This window comes from Puntigrus tetrazona, chromosome 17, assembly GCF_018831695.1.
Source record: "Puntigrus tetrazona isolate hp1 chromosome 17, ASM1883169v1, whole genome shotgun sequence".
Lineage (NCBI taxonomy): Eukaryota > Metazoa > Chordata > Actinopteri > Cypriniformes > Cyprinidae > Puntigrus > Puntigrus tetrazona.
In genome coordinates this window covers 21,027,291-21,045,097 of record NC_056715.1, presented here as the reverse complement: position 1 = coordinate 21,045,097, position 17,807 = coordinate 21,027,291, and the positions used below count along the sequence as shown (strand labels likewise).

The 17,807-nt window shown below is 38.4% G+C and overlaps 1 protein-coding gene across 1 annotated transcript; it reads right to left on the bottom strand.

The window, feature by feature from the left end:
* Nucleotides 1–3,093: 3,093 nt before the first annotated feature.
* Nucleotides 3,094–15,019, bottom strand: entpd5a (ectonucleoside triphosphate diphosphohydrolase 5a). The gene is given in 14 exon segments (XM_043262380.1): nucleotides 3,094–4,723; nucleotides 4,907–5,022; nucleotides 6,319–6,375; nucleotides 6,454–6,597; nucleotides 7,407–7,508; nucleotides 7,593–7,654; nucleotides 7,758–7,837; nucleotides 7,942–8,030; nucleotides 8,206–8,241; nucleotides 8,788–8,863; nucleotides 9,323–9,466; nucleotides 9,825–9,904; nucleotides 10,667–10,778; nucleotides 10,780–15,019. Coding segments are annotated over 14 exon segments (1,353 nt in total). The 5' UTR covers nucleotides 10,951–15,019; the 3' UTR covers nucleotides 3,094–4,639.
* Nucleotides 15,020–17,807: the final 2,788 nt, after the last annotated feature.

The window sequence follows — 17,807 nt, the reverse complement described above, 5'->3', positions numbered from 1 at the left end:
AGAGATAACTCTGTTATGATTTTAGTAGTTAATGTGTGTGGGTTTTTTTTTTTTACAGAAATGGACGGCTGTATAAACTTTTCCTTGTACAAGTTGTGGAAAAGCTGTCAAAACTATTAAGCTTCCTAAGTTAAAGTGTAATAATTAGCTTTAAGCATGTAATTTGCATTATGTTGCATTATATTCTCCTCTGCCAAAATGAACTGCATTGGGAATTAAGTATTTGTAACTGATGCAAAATGTATTACGGCACAAACGTATATTGAGTATGCTATAGGATTCCAGTGTCCTAAATCATAATTTACTAATGAAGACAAATCATAGACAACTTTATTCTACACTTCTTAAAGAAAAACATCTAGAACTGACAGAATACACTAAAACATTTCAAGTTGGTTAAGCTTAAAGATACTTTGACAACCGCTTTCTATGTTAAATGATCAATTCAAGCAAACTCAAATCAGCTCATAATAAAAAGATGTGCTGGTCTGCTCAAAAAAATACAATCATTTTATTGAAATAAGTTAAAGTAATGTTGTACAAGCTTTATCATAGGTTTGAGAATACAAATTCTTGTTCGGAAAACAGGTTTTAAAAGCCTTTTAAGAACAATTGCTCAAACGTGAATTTTATTAAATTATCAAAATTCCTCTAATATACAGAACTAGAAGAAAGGTATGTTAGTGATATATAAAATAGGTACTGTATAGAAAGCATAAAATAATTTATTTGAATAACGGAGAAAATGAGGAGTGAAACACTTGACCAACATTTGAGATTTCAGATAAAGGAAAAAAGCAAACGTATCAGCAGTGATCAACTGATTTAATATGACAAGTAATAAAGATGGAAAAGAGAAGAATAAAAATATGTAAGTTCACAATTACCTTATTGTAAAATGAATGTCACACAGCTTGTGTTTACTGTACCTGATTGTAACATCAATATCCTTAAAATCAGCTTCTTCTAAACTCTAGGATGACACCTTATGTCTCGAGGTGACAGTAGCTTTGAGAAATCAACAGCTGTAACTGAACAACAGTAAATAAAAAAAAATAGAACAAAGTACAGGTATCAGTACCAGCAATATAGGCCAAGACCACATTAAACAACATAGAAACATTATTTAGTGTGTGGTGTTGCTGTTTGGTGTTAAATCAATATTCTAAAGTTTCAAAATCAATGTTTTAAAGCAGTGGTTCTCATCATATTCCTCATGTCGCCCTGATTCAGATCAGCTCAGCTCAAATGAACCGTTATATTTCTACACTTATTTTTACTTAGCTTTGAGAAGCTTTATACATAGGCACGTGTGCGGTTGCCGTACTGTATTAAATTTATATTAGTGTACTGTATTATTTTTACAACAAAACTATATATTAAAAGCTAACAGAAGCAGCGTTTACAAATAACAGCCTATCTAAAAGTATAAGACATCTTCAAAACAAACAAACGGAGCACATGCTGTAGAGATGAGGGGCGGGGTGTTTAGCCAATCGCAACACGCTCGGCCAGCTAACCAATCAGAGCCCTTTGAGAATTTCCGAGGGAGGGGCTTCATAAATCCAGAAAATTATCAGTGCGTTTTCGATGGTACGGGAACACGGGAAGGGGAAAGAAATCATTAAACACTGTCGTTAGCGTTAGTAAGCTATTACTTCTGACATAATATATAAAAAAATCGAGCTTACCAAGGTTTTTGACCAGTGAATGACGTTTTGTCTGTCGCTGGAACGGCTGTAGTTATCTAAAGCAGCAAGTGCATCGCACTATATACAGGCTTTTATCAATGTTTACTGGGTATATGCTATACTATATGCATTTATATTAAAACACACGAAACATTAGCCTTCGCAGACATATATATATATATATATATATATATATATATATATATATATATATATATATATATATGTTCCTCCAGCGCGTCCATCCGAAAGAAGGCGGGGTGAAGTTACGAGCTTTAGCTGAGAGTTTGATGATTCAATGATTCACCAAGTTTTACTGCCGCCCCTGGTGTGGAATTAAAATAAATTATATATGTAAAAAAATTCAGGCACCCTTTTGAGCTATTTTAGCATGGAGGCTATAGCAAGCTAAAATTAGGATGGAAAAGCCGTGTGTTTACGTTGCCCCGGTCAAGTGCGTCTTGTGTGATTTTCCGGTCAAGCTAGCCGTTTGCCTACATGGATTATGATGTTCGTCTATTTTTAGAATTACAGTAGAAATTACAGTAGGCCACAAAGGTTGAGCAAGACGCTTTTTGGAAGCTTGCATCGAATGCGACAGTTGTTTGCGCGGCACCTTAACGGCTAAAGTCCGTCTTCTCTGGATCCGACATAAATTCAATACGCTCTGTTGTATTTTGTCGCGTCGCGCTGTTTGCGCCTAGAGGTAGATAAGGTGTTAAAGCACACCTTCACTCCACAAACAGGCGTCCACCGACCGCGGTCCTATATTCGTGGAGCGAATGTTGTCACACGCAAAAACTTAAATAGTATTTTTTTTAAGAAATAAACTACAAGCACTGCGAACCAAAGCGATATATAGCGGTTTAGGATATGGAAAATAGCGAATTGACGAATAAACGCGTGGTGTTACGTTACATTCGCGGAGCACGGACAAATTTGCAAACGCAATCAACTGCAACATTGGTCATTTATTTGTTCATTACAAACGAGAAACAAAAACTCACCTTTCTTGCATTATTTGTGTTTCTTGACACGAATCCTTGTAAGGTTTCAGGCAGCTGCGTTAACTTAAAATGGCGATGACTACCTCCGCGTGTCGCCCCTCCCCCGAAATATAACTTACAGACATGAGTTAAACGAACTTTTACAAGCCACACACAACTTAGAAGTAGTCAAGACAATGTGTTACTTTGACGTTTGATTTTTCAAGAATATGCAAATTTTAGTTAGATATTTAGTTAGATAAGTTCACTGAACTTATTCGGGCTACGGTGTTTTGCTAGAGCTACTTGATGGATCAAGACATGTGTGTAGACTAGATGTGCTTTATATTTAAAATCCCGTTTAGTTAAGCTATTCAACAACTGATTTTTCTTATTTTTTTTTATTCATGTACAATACCACTTCATACACAACAATGAATTGGAAAGCATATTTATAGCATGTGAGAATACCTCTAAAAATGGCAAAGCAGTACATGATAATTTCATGTGATACATTGAACAAAAAAGTAAAAAAAGAAAAAAAAAGTACATTACTGAAGTGTATATACAGACACAGTAAAATACATAAAAAGGTATACTTAAGCAGCTTTAAAGAAGCAGATGGATTACCGAGATGCAACAACTGCACACTGCATATTTAGCAAGTATTCATGTAATAAATATTTGTACAATAATTCACAAAACGCACTTAACATGATACTGCCAAAAATTGGTCCTAATTCGGTCAGCAGTATGCACCTGTCACAACATCTAACCTTGTTCTGCCCAATTACACCTGAGCATCTCTGTATACACAAAGCAGTAACATTTCAATGCAGTTCTACATAATGACCGCCAAAAATGACTTGCCATTCACAATAACTAACCCAAGTTTAAATACATAAATGAGGTTCAAGGTATTCTAAACTCTGTTTGCATGTTGGCATAAAAATAACTCTAATTTTGAATACAGTAACATGTCTACTTTTAATAACTTTTGACCAGTAGTCATCTGAGTTATATTTTATCCAAGTATTTCGCCATTAAAGCATTTATATGCATTTTTTAGTTTGATAATGGCTGCAGTGCAAGGTGTACTCAGTTGCATGCCATTCAGTGTTAAAAACATATCTGCTTAGAACTTGGCTAAAATAAGCCCCTATAGAGGGATATCCTTCTAAAAAAATGCTCCAACTCAGCTCTTCAACTCTGCTTCTTAACATACAAACAGATAAGCGTAAATACATGCATTATTCATTAATATGTAAAAAAGCACCCATGTGCTCAAATAAAGTGACTGTACATGTATGATTTGTCCTTTTCTCTACCTGCCCAATGAACCCCAGGTTAAACTGCTGATCCCAAGCAACTTTCCAAAACATATACAGATGGCTGTAGATGAACCATCTACTCTAAAGTGTTACGTGCTGATAGGGGCACTAAACGGACATTTCAGTATAATTTATCTAAAACAACACTACACTACTGTGCAAACACTACTACTAACAGGTTACTGCAGAAGAAGCTACAGAAGCTACAATAACAAACACAATGTTTTTACATGTATCCCACTGCACAATATCCTGCACAACAGCATGAATCAGGAGCTTTAAATGGGTGCATTAAACGCTGGAACTTTGAAAACTGCCAAGTTAGACAGACAGACAGACAGTGTCTCAGGTGAGACAGCAACTGAAAAAAATGTAAACATACAGTAGAAATAGCAGGCTGGCCTGGCCATCTTTACAAAAATATAGTGATTTCTTTGTGAACAGTTCTGTAAGAGTTTAGTTGATTAGAGGGGAGAGCGTTGGGATGTAGGGCTGCAGTGCAGGGCAGGTCTGAAACTCAATTTAAAGAGTTATGGAGGAGGACAAAGGGGCTGATTCAGCAGGTGAGTTTTGCACCTGCTTGACCCCTGTGCTCCTCATCATGCTGGTGTCCACTGCAAGCCTGCAGGCTTTAATGAATATTGAGCTTGTGGAAATGATCGAAGATGGCGCCGAGTGCCCAGCTTGTCTCCACATTATTCACCTTTTTTGTAAGCTGTTAAAAGAAGAGGATCATTAAGCCATGATGTTGCTGCCAAATCTGTGGTACTTCATCTGACTTTATTCTTGTATGCTCAAACACTGAGCTAATAAATAAGTTTGGGAGCAATTTTAGATCCTCCCCATAGGTTTTCAGAGTTTCACATTTTTAAATAATGTTTTAAGATTTTCCCCTCACCTGCAGAACAGTGCTGTCCTTGAACCCAAATCCCTCTTTCAGTAGGCATGTGATGTAGGTCATGTCCATGCATAAAAAGGGGCTGATCGGACGGTATTTAGTCATCTTGTTGCACACTTCAGAAAATTAAGAAAAAGCAAAGAACAGTAATTAGCTGTGCTTGCTAAGGGAAGCTTTTACTATTGCTCATACTTAAAGTTAGAGATTTGAACAAACCCTTGAGCCTTGGTATTAAACCTTGACGCATTTCTCATCCCACATAGTCTGTGCTACAGACATGAGTTATGCTTCAAATTGGGTGGCTTGTAGAGGAAAGTGGTGGCAAGTATCTAGCAACCACCCAGAACACCCTTGCCATAAGAACTAATTTGAAAGTTTTGCAACCACATAGCAAAGCTCATGATGAAGAGTTTTGCACAGGCAAGCACCAATCATATTTTCTTCCAAAAATGTAAATATTTTGTAACCGTGAGTACAGCGTTGGGCAATAAAAAAAAATCCAAGACAAGATTAAAAGACTTAAAGATTCCTATGTTGCACAAGAGATGATAAGCACAGTGTATACGCTATCCAGTAAGTCTCAGACTGTTGATTGTCAGGCTACAGTGTGTCAGAGTCTGGGGAAAATCAGGTAAGACACTGAGGCACCAGCACTGTGTTTGCTACAACCGTCTGGCACGTCTTTGTGAAACAGGTCTACCCAATGTTTTATTTTTCCTTCTTCTAAAAGCCTAAGATGAGAAAGAAAGTGGGAATGAATATTTCGTACCCAAAGGTCGTACACAAGTGCTGATCGTGCTCCAAATGATGAGAGATACCAGGTTTTCTTGCAAAGAGTGAGACATTAAGTCCTGCCTGCTTCCAGTTAAATATTGGGCATTAGGTGTTGTTTTGCGGTCAGGGAAGAGGTGGGTATCCACAGGGCTGCTGCCACTGGGATAACCGATGTGCCAAATGCGGTTCATCGAGACCATGCAACAGTGTCAGCGCACAAATAATAGCCTTACATAAGGCGCCAACTCATTCCCCCTAGTGATAAATCATCTCTGCGGACATTTACTGGTGGACACAATCTACCAAGACTCCATGAATCAGTTTCAGGTCTCAAACTGACATATGCGTCACATTCTGCTCAAGAACTCACAGCATATTCCTCTAGTAAGGGCATGGAAAAGCTGAGATAGCGGGTCGGAGAGTTACAAAAAAGGTGAACACACGCAAGCAGAAGTATTTGTGTGGGAGAGGTGCAACCTATGTTTATGTGGTGGCAGAGCTATCATTTTGTGAAGCCAGTGTGATTGTCGAGAACCTCAAATGCAAACAAGCACCGAGGGTTTATGTTTGTGCAATGTGTGCGGCAGGACTTTGACCTGAGTGTTCTTTGGAGAGTGGGAGAACATCCAAATTCTTACCTTCTTTGGCTCTCTTTTTAAAATCCCTGACTTCCACAGTACCTCCACGGGACCCGTCTAAATGATTGAGACAATACAGTGTGTTAACCATAACTTTATAGATGAATCATTTATAACTAATGTAGACCTACTTACCGATGAGTCCAGACTCAACAGCTCTGTCGTAGTAATAGGAGAAAGCATAGAAGACGCTGCTTCCCTTCACTTCGAAGGGCTGGTGCACAATCCCTTTCACCACCCGCATTACCTCTTGGTAGCACAATTTATACCCTGCAAAACCTGGAAATAAATTGGGAGATGTATTTACTGTATTAATGCGTATTGTAGGTTTCAGTATTAAATGTTTATTCAGTCGTTTCAGTGTTCCACTTAGGAGCAGACAGTCTGGTAGACATGTGAAGCAACCAATCACTACTTGTTTTTTCACTGCTCAGCAGTGTTGCTCCCATATATACCAATACCTTGTAAACTCAATTTCGCCTCCAGTTGGACACCCAGAATCAGTGTATAAACAGACATTAAGGCTTCTGTGGGCTGTCCAACCTAACCTTAACCCTGTGCTCGATATCTGAGGTATCTTGAATGGAGAGTGCCTCCTTACAACATAATGTGGTGAGTTTGAGGGTTTGCCACAAACTCTTCAGGGAGAGGTTTCCTCACAGGAAGCTCCAAATAGGCAGCTTTCATATGACCTGGAGCTAACTTGCTGGTCAGGTCTACCAGTTGGAAACCATATGGACTGCTTAACAAGGCCCATCATAGCTGGTAATTCTGCACCACAACATTGCTGAAGGGAGAAAATGCTAGGCTAAATGCCAAGCTTGTGCCCTTTTTTACATGTCTGTGGTTAGAGAGTGTTGAATCATTTGATGAGTGAACTGAGTGAACTCGACTATTTAAAATAGACAGAAAAAACCCTGAGAAGACTTTAGTTTTATTCTTACTATAAAGTTTAAAGTCAATGTAAATATATATTATATATTAATCTTAATTAACCTTTGTACTGAGCTTGTACTAAATTTTTCACAATAACTGCAACTGCATTTAAAAAACCACTCTGATTTTATTATGAGACTGAGGTCACTCACCATCTGGGATTCCACTGACTTTGTAGGTGAGTCCACCAAAGCTCCAGTCTTCTCTGAATTTTTTAGGCAAACAAGAACTTCTGAAAATTTTCCAGTCAAGACCTGAAATTGGTCATTATGTGAAATGAATAATCATCCAATATGAAACAAAGTTAGAAAACATAAAAACATTTTATTAACAATTACCATCAGCACCAAGAGCGCCAAGAGTTGCCAGTCGTGCAGCAATTAGTCCATTGCCAAGATAACTGCAAATGGCAAAAGCAAAAAAATGATTTTTTCCACTGATGACATACTGTTGGTCTTTGTCTGGAAAGAGACAAAATAACTTATATTGTTAAGTTATCTGACCTGTGAGTATACAGCTCAAAAGTGCTGTTGAACATGTTGATTTTGGCAATGTAGTCTGGCGGAGCGGTCAGCACAGTTTTCTGTGAAAGACAGGAGAACAATGTCAATGTAAAAAAAAAATCTACTGATAAGCCAGTATATGTCAGCTGTGGTTTTGTCTTATTGTCTTATATTTGTCTTATACCTTTAACCGAGGGAGGAAAGTAATCTGAGTTGAACCTCCACCCAAATCCAGGATCCCGACAGTTTTCTTTGTTTTAGCATACAGATGACCTGCAGTGCAAAGGTATAGTAAATTAATTTAATATTGTTATTATTATTCAAGCATGTAAAAGTATATTGGAAGTTAGAAATATATCTAGGGCAAGCTTTAAGAGCTCATGGTGGGACATAAGTCATGATCTACTCTGAATACTTTAATAATTCTCATAATGACATATGACTGTACCTGTGAGGAAGTTTACGGTAACCCATGCCAAGACCCCTGTAAGAGAGAGAATTGATGCACTTGAGATGCAGAATTTGAACACTTAAGTATTTAGTCTCACCTCTAAAACATGATAAACACCAGTCACTATTTAGAATTGACATTTGAACATTTTGATAACTCTAACAAATAGTTTGATATGTTTAGTAGTCCTGCATTCAGATGTAGCCTAATCTATCCATTGAAAGTATACATCTGTACATCTACACTGGGGCCATCAAGGACCAACCCAGGTAATTAAACATGTCTGAGATGTGAAATTAGTCACACCTCATAAAACCACAAGACAAGTCCACGAATGTCTGAGTTTTCGAATGTCAACTTAAATGAAAAAATGTGGAGGATTATTTTATATTGAGCGTGGGAGGCTTCCAGACAAGGTTTAATCCAGACAGCTATATTAAACACTCAGGTCACTATCACAATAACAGACACAGGAAAGCTGGTGTAAAAAGGATGTTTCAAAGTCTTTGCATTGCATTATGGGTTTACTTTAAATTTGTGCTTCAGCTTGGATATGCTAAACAGAGAAGGTTATAGTACCCTCATTGGTGCCATTCATGATGGTGACGCTGTTGTTTGGCACAAAGAAAGGAGAGTCGTCAAAAATTTCTTTGACCTGTGGACAGAAACCAGAAATTACATGCATTAACCATCGTGTGCAATTTTAGCTCTACAATGTAAAGAAATCCAAGAGTTCATGACTCATGTGTTCCTCTGTAATGTACACCATAAAAAAAGAAAAAACATTTGGTTGTTACAACATAAAAATTCAAGCCGGCTCTTTTTATCTGGAGTCGACGGGAAGTTCACTGAATCAATCTTGGGCAAATTTGTCTGAAACAGGGCAAGCTAGAAACCACAAGTGTGGCTGGTGTGGTGGCATTGAATACGATAATTCAAAAGGCATTTGGGTCCCTTCAACTCCAGACAACCTCAGAACAGCTGCTTTTGCACAGTATTGGTTTTTCTTACTTTTCCTGTCTTTCTTTCTCTGTGTCTCGCACACAACGTGGTTTATTCCTTCGGGATGGTTGGTTTCTGTACTAAATTGTCTGTGAAGAGGAGAAAGCCTTACCTCATTCAAAAGAGCATTGGCTTTTTCTTGAGGCAGCAGGCGCAAGCCGGCAGTGGCTTTCAGAACCACAGGTGTCTGTATCCATTGCTCTTTGGGTATCGTCTTTTTTGCTACCTTCAACAGCTGCCTAATGGTTTCCCCACCCTACAAAATGAAAAACATAAATATTATTACACAAGTATTCCACAATTCTTCAAAGTGAGCTAAAAAGCCATTCTAGTCCTGTCCTTTGACAATGATGAGGAGAATTAATGGTTTAAATGTACTTGTCTTACTTGGTTACATAGTTGAGAATATTAGCAAATAGTTTTTACTAGAATATCTGCAGATGTCACAAACTAAACAATAACAGCTCCATCCTTTCGGTGTTTTTGATATTGTCTTTAGTGGAAATGTTAAAAAAGGGTTTCTTCATCTGTGCAGACTGGAAAAGGCAAAGCCATTAGAATGTAATAGAAGTAACACATTCCCTGATGTTGTTATAAGACAGTCAGTGGCTTACCACATCAGGCATATCCGCGTACGCTGACAGTCCAGGCTTCACGGCGTGGTACATCTCATTGTCAAGCACTGGAAGCTCCACTGTGGGACACAGAGACAGACAGAAAAGTCAGATGGGAGAACTGAAGATGTCTGCTATTAGAAGGTGCACATTAGAAATGGACTGTGGGAAACTTGACTCCATCTGAGGTTATTGTGCATGAGCAGAGACGTTTGGTTATTGTACGTTTACCACAAATGGAGACCACCAAGATTTTTCCAGACAGGAAAATTAAGAGTTTCTCAAGGCTCAGAGTTTACCTCATCAGGAGTGATGCCATGTCTCCATTTGATGGGTATTTTGTGGAACTGATTATTGCATTATCAGCTGAAACCCATAGTCTTTAACGTATTGCTCAGGGCTGCAATTTATTAAATGAAACTGCAGCTGCTTATTACCCAACTTTCTCCATCCCTCTTTCCTCTTTCCTCTTCCCACCCCTGTGTTTCTGTTTGCCTTCTCACCATGCAGCGAATGAACCACGGCAAACACAGACACAGTAAGCAGACTTGCTATGACCCACAGGCTCCTGAGAGGGATGCAGCGAGAAAGCGATCGAGAGAGAGAGAGAGAGAGAGAGAGAGATGAAGAGGGCAGACATTCAGAGTCTGCAAGGCGGGACTCTTCAAGATCATTCTGAGTTCATGGCGTGAGCTACACTGAAGCATGGATGCGAGTCAGGACTATCAGAGCAATACTTCTGGGGAGGAAAATTTTCCAATTCTAGCTACAAAAGGAGCAATTAATTTATCTGAGGAACTACAGAGCTCATTTAATGTGCAAAAACAGAAATTTGGACTTACCTGGGTCTTTTTGGATGAACTTGTAAATATGGATACGGGTGCCAGTGCTGCCGGCATCAAACATGATTCCATAAAAGGTGCGACTGAAGTTAACCGGACGAGGGGCGACTTCTCTCCGTCACCACAGGTACCTCTGGAGGAAGCTGATTGTCCATGCTGGCATGGTAATTGAGTGCACGGTAGCGGTTGTAGATATGGTGGTTGTAATATGTTGCTTCTGCCAGAAAGTACCCGGCAAAAAGCCACATGCACACCACCGTTAAGAGTAACATCTGCTGAGACATGGTTTCTTTCTCCCACGCCGACACTGCAAACAGCTGAAGGCTTGACCGGCGGTTTCTTGAAAAAGTGACTCAAGAGTTTTTATGGAGGAGGATGCGTTTGCTGTTTTTGCCCGGTCCTGTTGAGAGAGAGTCTTGAGGATGTACAGATGCAGTAAAGGTCTACAGAAAAGATGAAGAAGAGAAGAAAGAGAAGATGGAGAGCCAGAAGGAGAGGGTGAACACAGAGACACACTCGGGACTGGTCGGTCATCTGTTTACAGTATATAAAGACATAAGTGCTTGGCAGGGGGCCATGCCAAACAACGGCATCCACCAATCCTGAGCCTCATCATCGCAAGCCTTCTGAAATCCATCCTCCACCATCCCCTCCCCTTGCTTATAAAACTGGACATGGAATACCTGCTAAAGAGTGCAGTTTCTTTCTCGTCAATTACGTGCAAGGCGTTCAAATTTGGCAATACCCTCTCGTACCCTCCCCCATCATCAGAAGTGGCTTAGATGCAGCTAAAATGTCTTCAGAAGAACAAAAGAAAGTATATATTAAGACTTCAAAACCAGCTGGATTGCTAGGAGTAAATGCATTGGTTTAAAAATACATTTTATGGGTGTACTTAATTAAAACTTACAGCTTTACTTTCTACTTACGGCCAGTCTTGTTACTTCACTACTTTTTCTTTCTCCTAACAAGCATTTAAACCTACTCATGCAAACTTCCAATTGCTGCAAGCCAGCTTCCTTTCCAATAATAGTAGTTATATCATGAACTAGCTCCTAAAGAATCTTAAATGGCCATTTAATTGGGATCTTGAGATTCAGTGTTACATGTAGTTAATTTTATTTTTTTTCTCTTGTAACTTCTAAAATAAGGCTTTTCCCTCTTTTGTTCACTTAAAAAGAGGTGTAGACATTATCTAATTTATTGTAGGAGTTTGTGGCGAGTGTATAAAATGACATTATTATCATTAAACTTCAGAGTTCAAATGCAGCGCAGACAAACGATTTCTTGTGTTGTTTTCGCATCAGTTGCCAGGTATTTTGGCACAGCAGATGGTAAACTTCAGTGTCTGTGTACTTTCAGTGTCCGCAGAGTAGTGGAAGATCCTGTGCCCAGGACACGCAGGGTCAAACATTAGAATCAAAACACTTCACCATTTTTGAGGTAAATGGCTTCATTTAATTACATCATATACAAATATTTTTTCAAAGTTACCATAAAATATAGGAAATCGCATGTGAGAAACTGCATTTTCTTAAGTAAGCACTGAATTTCAAGTTTCTTGGCTTTCTTCAGAAGTTTCTTTATTGGTTTTGACAGAAAAAAAATTATGTGTTTAGAGCCTGCAAGCAGAAGCAGATGCCGTTGAAAAATAGTAGGGATATACAGGGGTTTTCTCGAACTTTGGTCACACATCAAGGAGGGTTGCACAGATGAATTGTTCTGTGCATTTGTCAAATATTCAATCCTGACACTAGGGTTGCATTACGATGACATGTCTTTTTCTCTTTCACTAACTAATGAAAGTGGTTCACCGCACAGCGAGTTAAGAACGGCTCTCTCTGCCACTGCCGATGAGACCCGGGTGAGGGATGATGAAGAGCAGAAATAAGGGGCGATTTTTAGTGCTGAGAGGGGAGATGAGAAGCACAGAGAGGGCAGAGGGAAGGAGGGAGGGATCCTGGGTGGAGTTTGGCAGTGCCTTTGCTCCCATCATGCCATTCCAGTCCCCGGACAGTCGGCTGAGCAAAGCAACAGTTCCAACGTTGTAATTTGGAACTAAAAATATTACACTTTCTTTCCTCTTTTTCTTCTTTTTTCAAACTGCGGTACCCCATTATGGTCTTTTCTCCCGTGCCAAGCATGCATGTGCAGGCCCTCATATTGACTTCTGACAAGTTAAAAGAACACTTTCAACCATGCCATTGCAACAGTTTAGAACTAATTTAATAGGTGCCTGGCTGCTTAAGTGTCATAGAAATTGCTCACTCCCCTGCAAAAGATCATTGCTTCATGAGGTTTCCTATTATGTCGTTAGCTTTTAGGCTCTATACGACACTGCACACTATAGTGACTATGTTACAGCAGCCGTTAAATGCACCCTTTTTGCTGCTAAATGAGTACTTATGTTCACACATAACTGACAAAGCAGTCTGTACATCCATGGAATTATCACAATACATCATAAACAGTATTTATGGCATAAAGCAGGGCAATTACAGTACATTGTTTAACTGATGCAATAAAAAAAAAAAACCAGGATGCACGCCAAAAGCCTGACACATTCAAAACCATTTGTGTGATGTTGACTATAACGTGTTTTGCCACAACGAAACAATAATAATTTGGAAGAATTTGTTGCCAGCCCAGTAGAATGTACAATGCATCCTTTAATCTACATTATAATGAAAACTTACAGAACAATAAACTACTTTTATAGTGCATAAAACAAAATATGACAACAAAATTGTGAGGTTTGACCATGCGCAAATGAACTCAGTGTGTTATTCATTATGCAAATGCATTGCTTTTTAAAGGGATAGTTCACCCGAAAATGAGAACGTTATCATTTACTCACCCTTTCAAAATGAAATGCCTTAAAAAATGTTGTGCAATTTCAATACAATATCAGCACACCAAGAATCACTTTTACACTTATTAAAGCACCCAAGAGTGTCAGCAAATATTCTAGCAGTTTTTTTTAAATATTCAGGGAATTTTTTATCAATTTCAAACTTCTTGCAACACGCTGAGCTTGTGCACCTCCAGTGTCACTAAACAAAATTGCAAATGCAATTGCAAATATTATTAGACAGGTTTTTCAAACTCTCCCTAATCTGCTATTGGTTGGACAAGCAAATATACCCATCCCAATCTCCTGCAATTGGTTAAGCCATTACACTGCGTTGAGTCGGTTGGGATGCTTTTCAAGGAAATGAACTAACAAATGTAAAAACATTCACACTTCATCAAATGCTTTTTAAAAAGGGATTTTAATGAACAAGTCGGTTTGCTTGTTATGTGCCCCGTGCTTTGTAAATTAATCTTACAAATGCATTAAATGACATGCCACAGGAATGGATTTTAACAGGTGCCCTGCCCAAGAACTTCAGTTGAACCTTGTAATTACAGATTTGATTATAATGATGATATTTGTTTATGGGGGTGTGGGAGGGGGGTGTCTCTGCTTTCATCTCAGTCATAGCAATTAGCTTTAAATTTAGTTGCCCAACAACATATATGAACTTAAAGCCAAGAGCCGCCATAAGGTTACAGTAGCTACACCCTGACATTTTGACATATGTTCTTTTGCCTTTTTCTGCTTGTGGAATGTTTTATGGATGCATTCCAGCTTCGTCAAAAAAAAAACGGAACAGAAATGACCGCTGGGAAGCCGGCAACTAACTCGAGTACAAGGCATGCGATGCGAGGGTGGTGCTGCTGGATGGATTCGAAATTATTCTGAGCTAAGTTTACATTGTTTTTAAGAAGCATGGCCCCTGAGAATCTGCTAAGTCAACTACAATTTTGTTTAAGTTTTGCGGCTGCTCCTCATCTTATGTAATACTGGCTTATAGATTGACATGTCAATCATTTGCTCAAGTTGCACTCCTCTAGAAGAACTGGAAGTGAACCCCTTTTGCTTACATAACCTTATAGTGCTTCGGTTGCTGCTCACCCCACAATTTTTTGGTTTCTGAAGGCTACACCCTGGTGTTGCAAACAACAGAGAATACCGACCATTACGTGACCCCCATTTTTATACACGAGTCCCCACAGAGTGAACAGTTTTTCATAGGAAATCATAGGGTGATGGCAACCAATCTCTTTTAATCACAGCCATGAATATCAAAATAAAATTCTATATAAAGACTGAGCAGCACTGACAGCAAAGAAATAAATCAGTAAACGACAACAATATGAACTGCTTTTAAATTTGCTTGGCAAGGTGCAAAGTCAACACAATGCATGAGCTCAAATGACCTTCTTTCAAAAAACCTACATTCAAAAACAAAGTAACCTCAACAAAGGAAGCTAATGTTGCCATTCTCAGCTTTTTTCTTAGCTTTTTTTTTTTTTGCATACTGGTAGTTAGCATTTTTACTAAATTCTTCAAAACTTCGAGTCTGAATATGTTAATGCGCAATGCAGGCTTTTTTTTCGAGATAAATGGTAAAATTATGCCTGTTTAGGTCCCGCTTGCATGGATATGTTTGTTTTTTAATGCTGTATCGGTCTGAGTTAACGTGAAACTCGTAGATTTGTTTAGAAAAAAACTCATTTAAAAAATAATGAGACCAAAGAATCTTGTAGACCCACATGTCCATAATTACAAAATTGCTGCAGCCTTCACATCACATGCATGAAATGGCTATATGGAGATTTTATAGAGTTGCGTGCACACGTGATGTCCAGTCATAGGAGAATGTTCCCAGAAAACAGCTAAATTAATGCTTTATTTTAAATAATATATTATTTAATTGCTCTGTGATTCCAACAATACCACTGACTGGTTCCAGATAGTAGAGCTCTAATGTTATATAAAGCATTGATATAATATCCAACTGGGCATTTACAGCATTCATTTCATTTTATTATTTTACACAAAGACAATAGAAAGTATAAACGAGTGAAAGCCAGCATATCATTTCCCCATTTTAAATAGATGGATATTATTAGATATAAACATTTGCTTTCCAAGAACAGTGGCTTCCCAGTTCCGTTTGCTTCTTTATCTGGAGCATATTTATTTTTTACGCAATCTAAAGAACAAGCATGAATGTTTGGCCAGTAGCGGATTACATTATGAAGATGAATTTCATAGCGTCACGTCGTGTGTGATGTCTAATTTGAAGCGTAAGCCTTTACGGCCCTCACGTGTCCAATGGGCTGGCGGTGGCGACTGGCGAATTACAAAGAAAACCTACAAAGAAACTTGAACCTTATTATTATGCTGATGCAAACATTTATAAACCCTGTATTTCGATCACGAAGTGCGTTGCAAATAATCCTAAATAGAACTCTTGTTTTTCCTTGTTCTTTTAAAGTTTGAAAATGTGCTGTTTTGGTCAACAGCTGTTTTCCATTAGCCATCCCTTACTTCATACTGGTAAAAAAAAAATGGGTCCCAATAAGTGTCCAACAGAAAGAAAACAAGAAGTCTGGTCTGGACAACCTTGAAACATCCCTTTTTAGACACTCGTGGAAATTTCACATTTGCCAATCCAGCAAAATCCTGGAAAATGTATTGTTGTGGTGGACTCAGATGTCATTTCCAGGCCCACCGCCCCCCCTTGGCGTTCACGTTATGTGATAAAACACTTGAGAGAGGGCTTAGCTAATGGAAACAAAAGAGAGAACGTGAGTGTCTGCTTTTTTTATTTTACTAGTGAAGTGGTCTGACATGTGACTAAAAGCAGAGTGAAATTCAGTCAGCCAAATTATTTCATCAAGGCTTTTCCAGCTGTGTCCCTTGTGACCCAGCCGTTTTTGACAGCAATTAAAAACAGCGAAGGAAGAGAGAAAAGGCATGAAATGCCACCACGAATTTTTGACCTTTGAAGTGTAGATTCATCTCCTAATTCAGTTTGACAGTATGGTCAAAACCTTAGGACATTGGCAGTTTTGTTTAAATTTGTTTCAGGGTTTCGATCCAAAAAACGCACTTAGACAAAAGAAAATATTACTCGGCTATAGTCTGTAGGCCGTTGACTTTTCAAGAATGATGGGCATTCTGTGTGATTTATGTGTTGGAAATGATCTTAAAAAGCGATCTATATATGTGCACAACATTATTTCTAAAATTCATGACAAATAACATCCTGTACCTCGATATTTGTAACTCAACTGATGATCTTGTAAGCAAAAACTAAATTTTAAGTGATATTTATGAAATGTTGTCAATATAAAGCTCAGAATTGAAGGTCTGAAATGATAGAATCTGTAGTTTGGTGCTTTCGAAGAACTATGTATTCTCTGACCGGAATCACAAGAAAAGACCATAGGTCAGGCTTTATGCTTTTGCCAGTAACCCTTTAGGTTGTGGTGCTGGCTTTGCAGAATTGTGCTAATGTTCCCAAACATTTCTGGTTGTGGAACAAAAAAAGAGCACTCTAATATTTTCTGTAATGACTGGCTGTTAGATGACACTGCACTGATGCACACTGTCATTGAGCTTGTTACATAAATAAAGCCCACAGCAAGGCTGTTGTAAGTTCTTCATGAGCCGAGAATGACAATAAACCCTAACAGCCTTCTCGGTTTTAGTGCTGCACAATATGAATCAATATAAAATGTATTTTAAACATTATTAAACAGTGGGAAGGCTCGGGAAACAAGAGAACAACCTTTGAAACAACTTTTCAGACAGCCATATAAATGTCATATAATAGTAGCATTATTTTGGTGCTTTCCATTCAGCTTGCGTATAATATGTGATAGAACACCTCTTCTTGAAAATAAACATGTGGAGACAGTCTAGCTCGAGTGAAAAAAAGAGTGGGTTCTTGGGAAAAATAAAACTGCAAAAGTGGTGTCTTTGTATAGAAATTTGCTTACAGCAGAAAGCAGCAAAGATCGCCCAGCTAGCACTTTACAGTCCATCCTACTATTCTACCCTCTTTCCAATTACAGGCTAATTTTACACTTCAAACTGCACTGTCATGCAGTAAATGAAAATAAATAACCTCTTTTTTTAAAAAAGGATATTATTTTGACAATTCTATATTTTCCCTTGTGGAGAAAGTATATATCACCTAAACCAATGATTACCTTGACCGGATGGGGCTGTTCTACAAACACAGTGTGGGAAGCACTGGCATATGCTTGATTATGTTAGCAATTGTCATCGTGTTTATTTTTT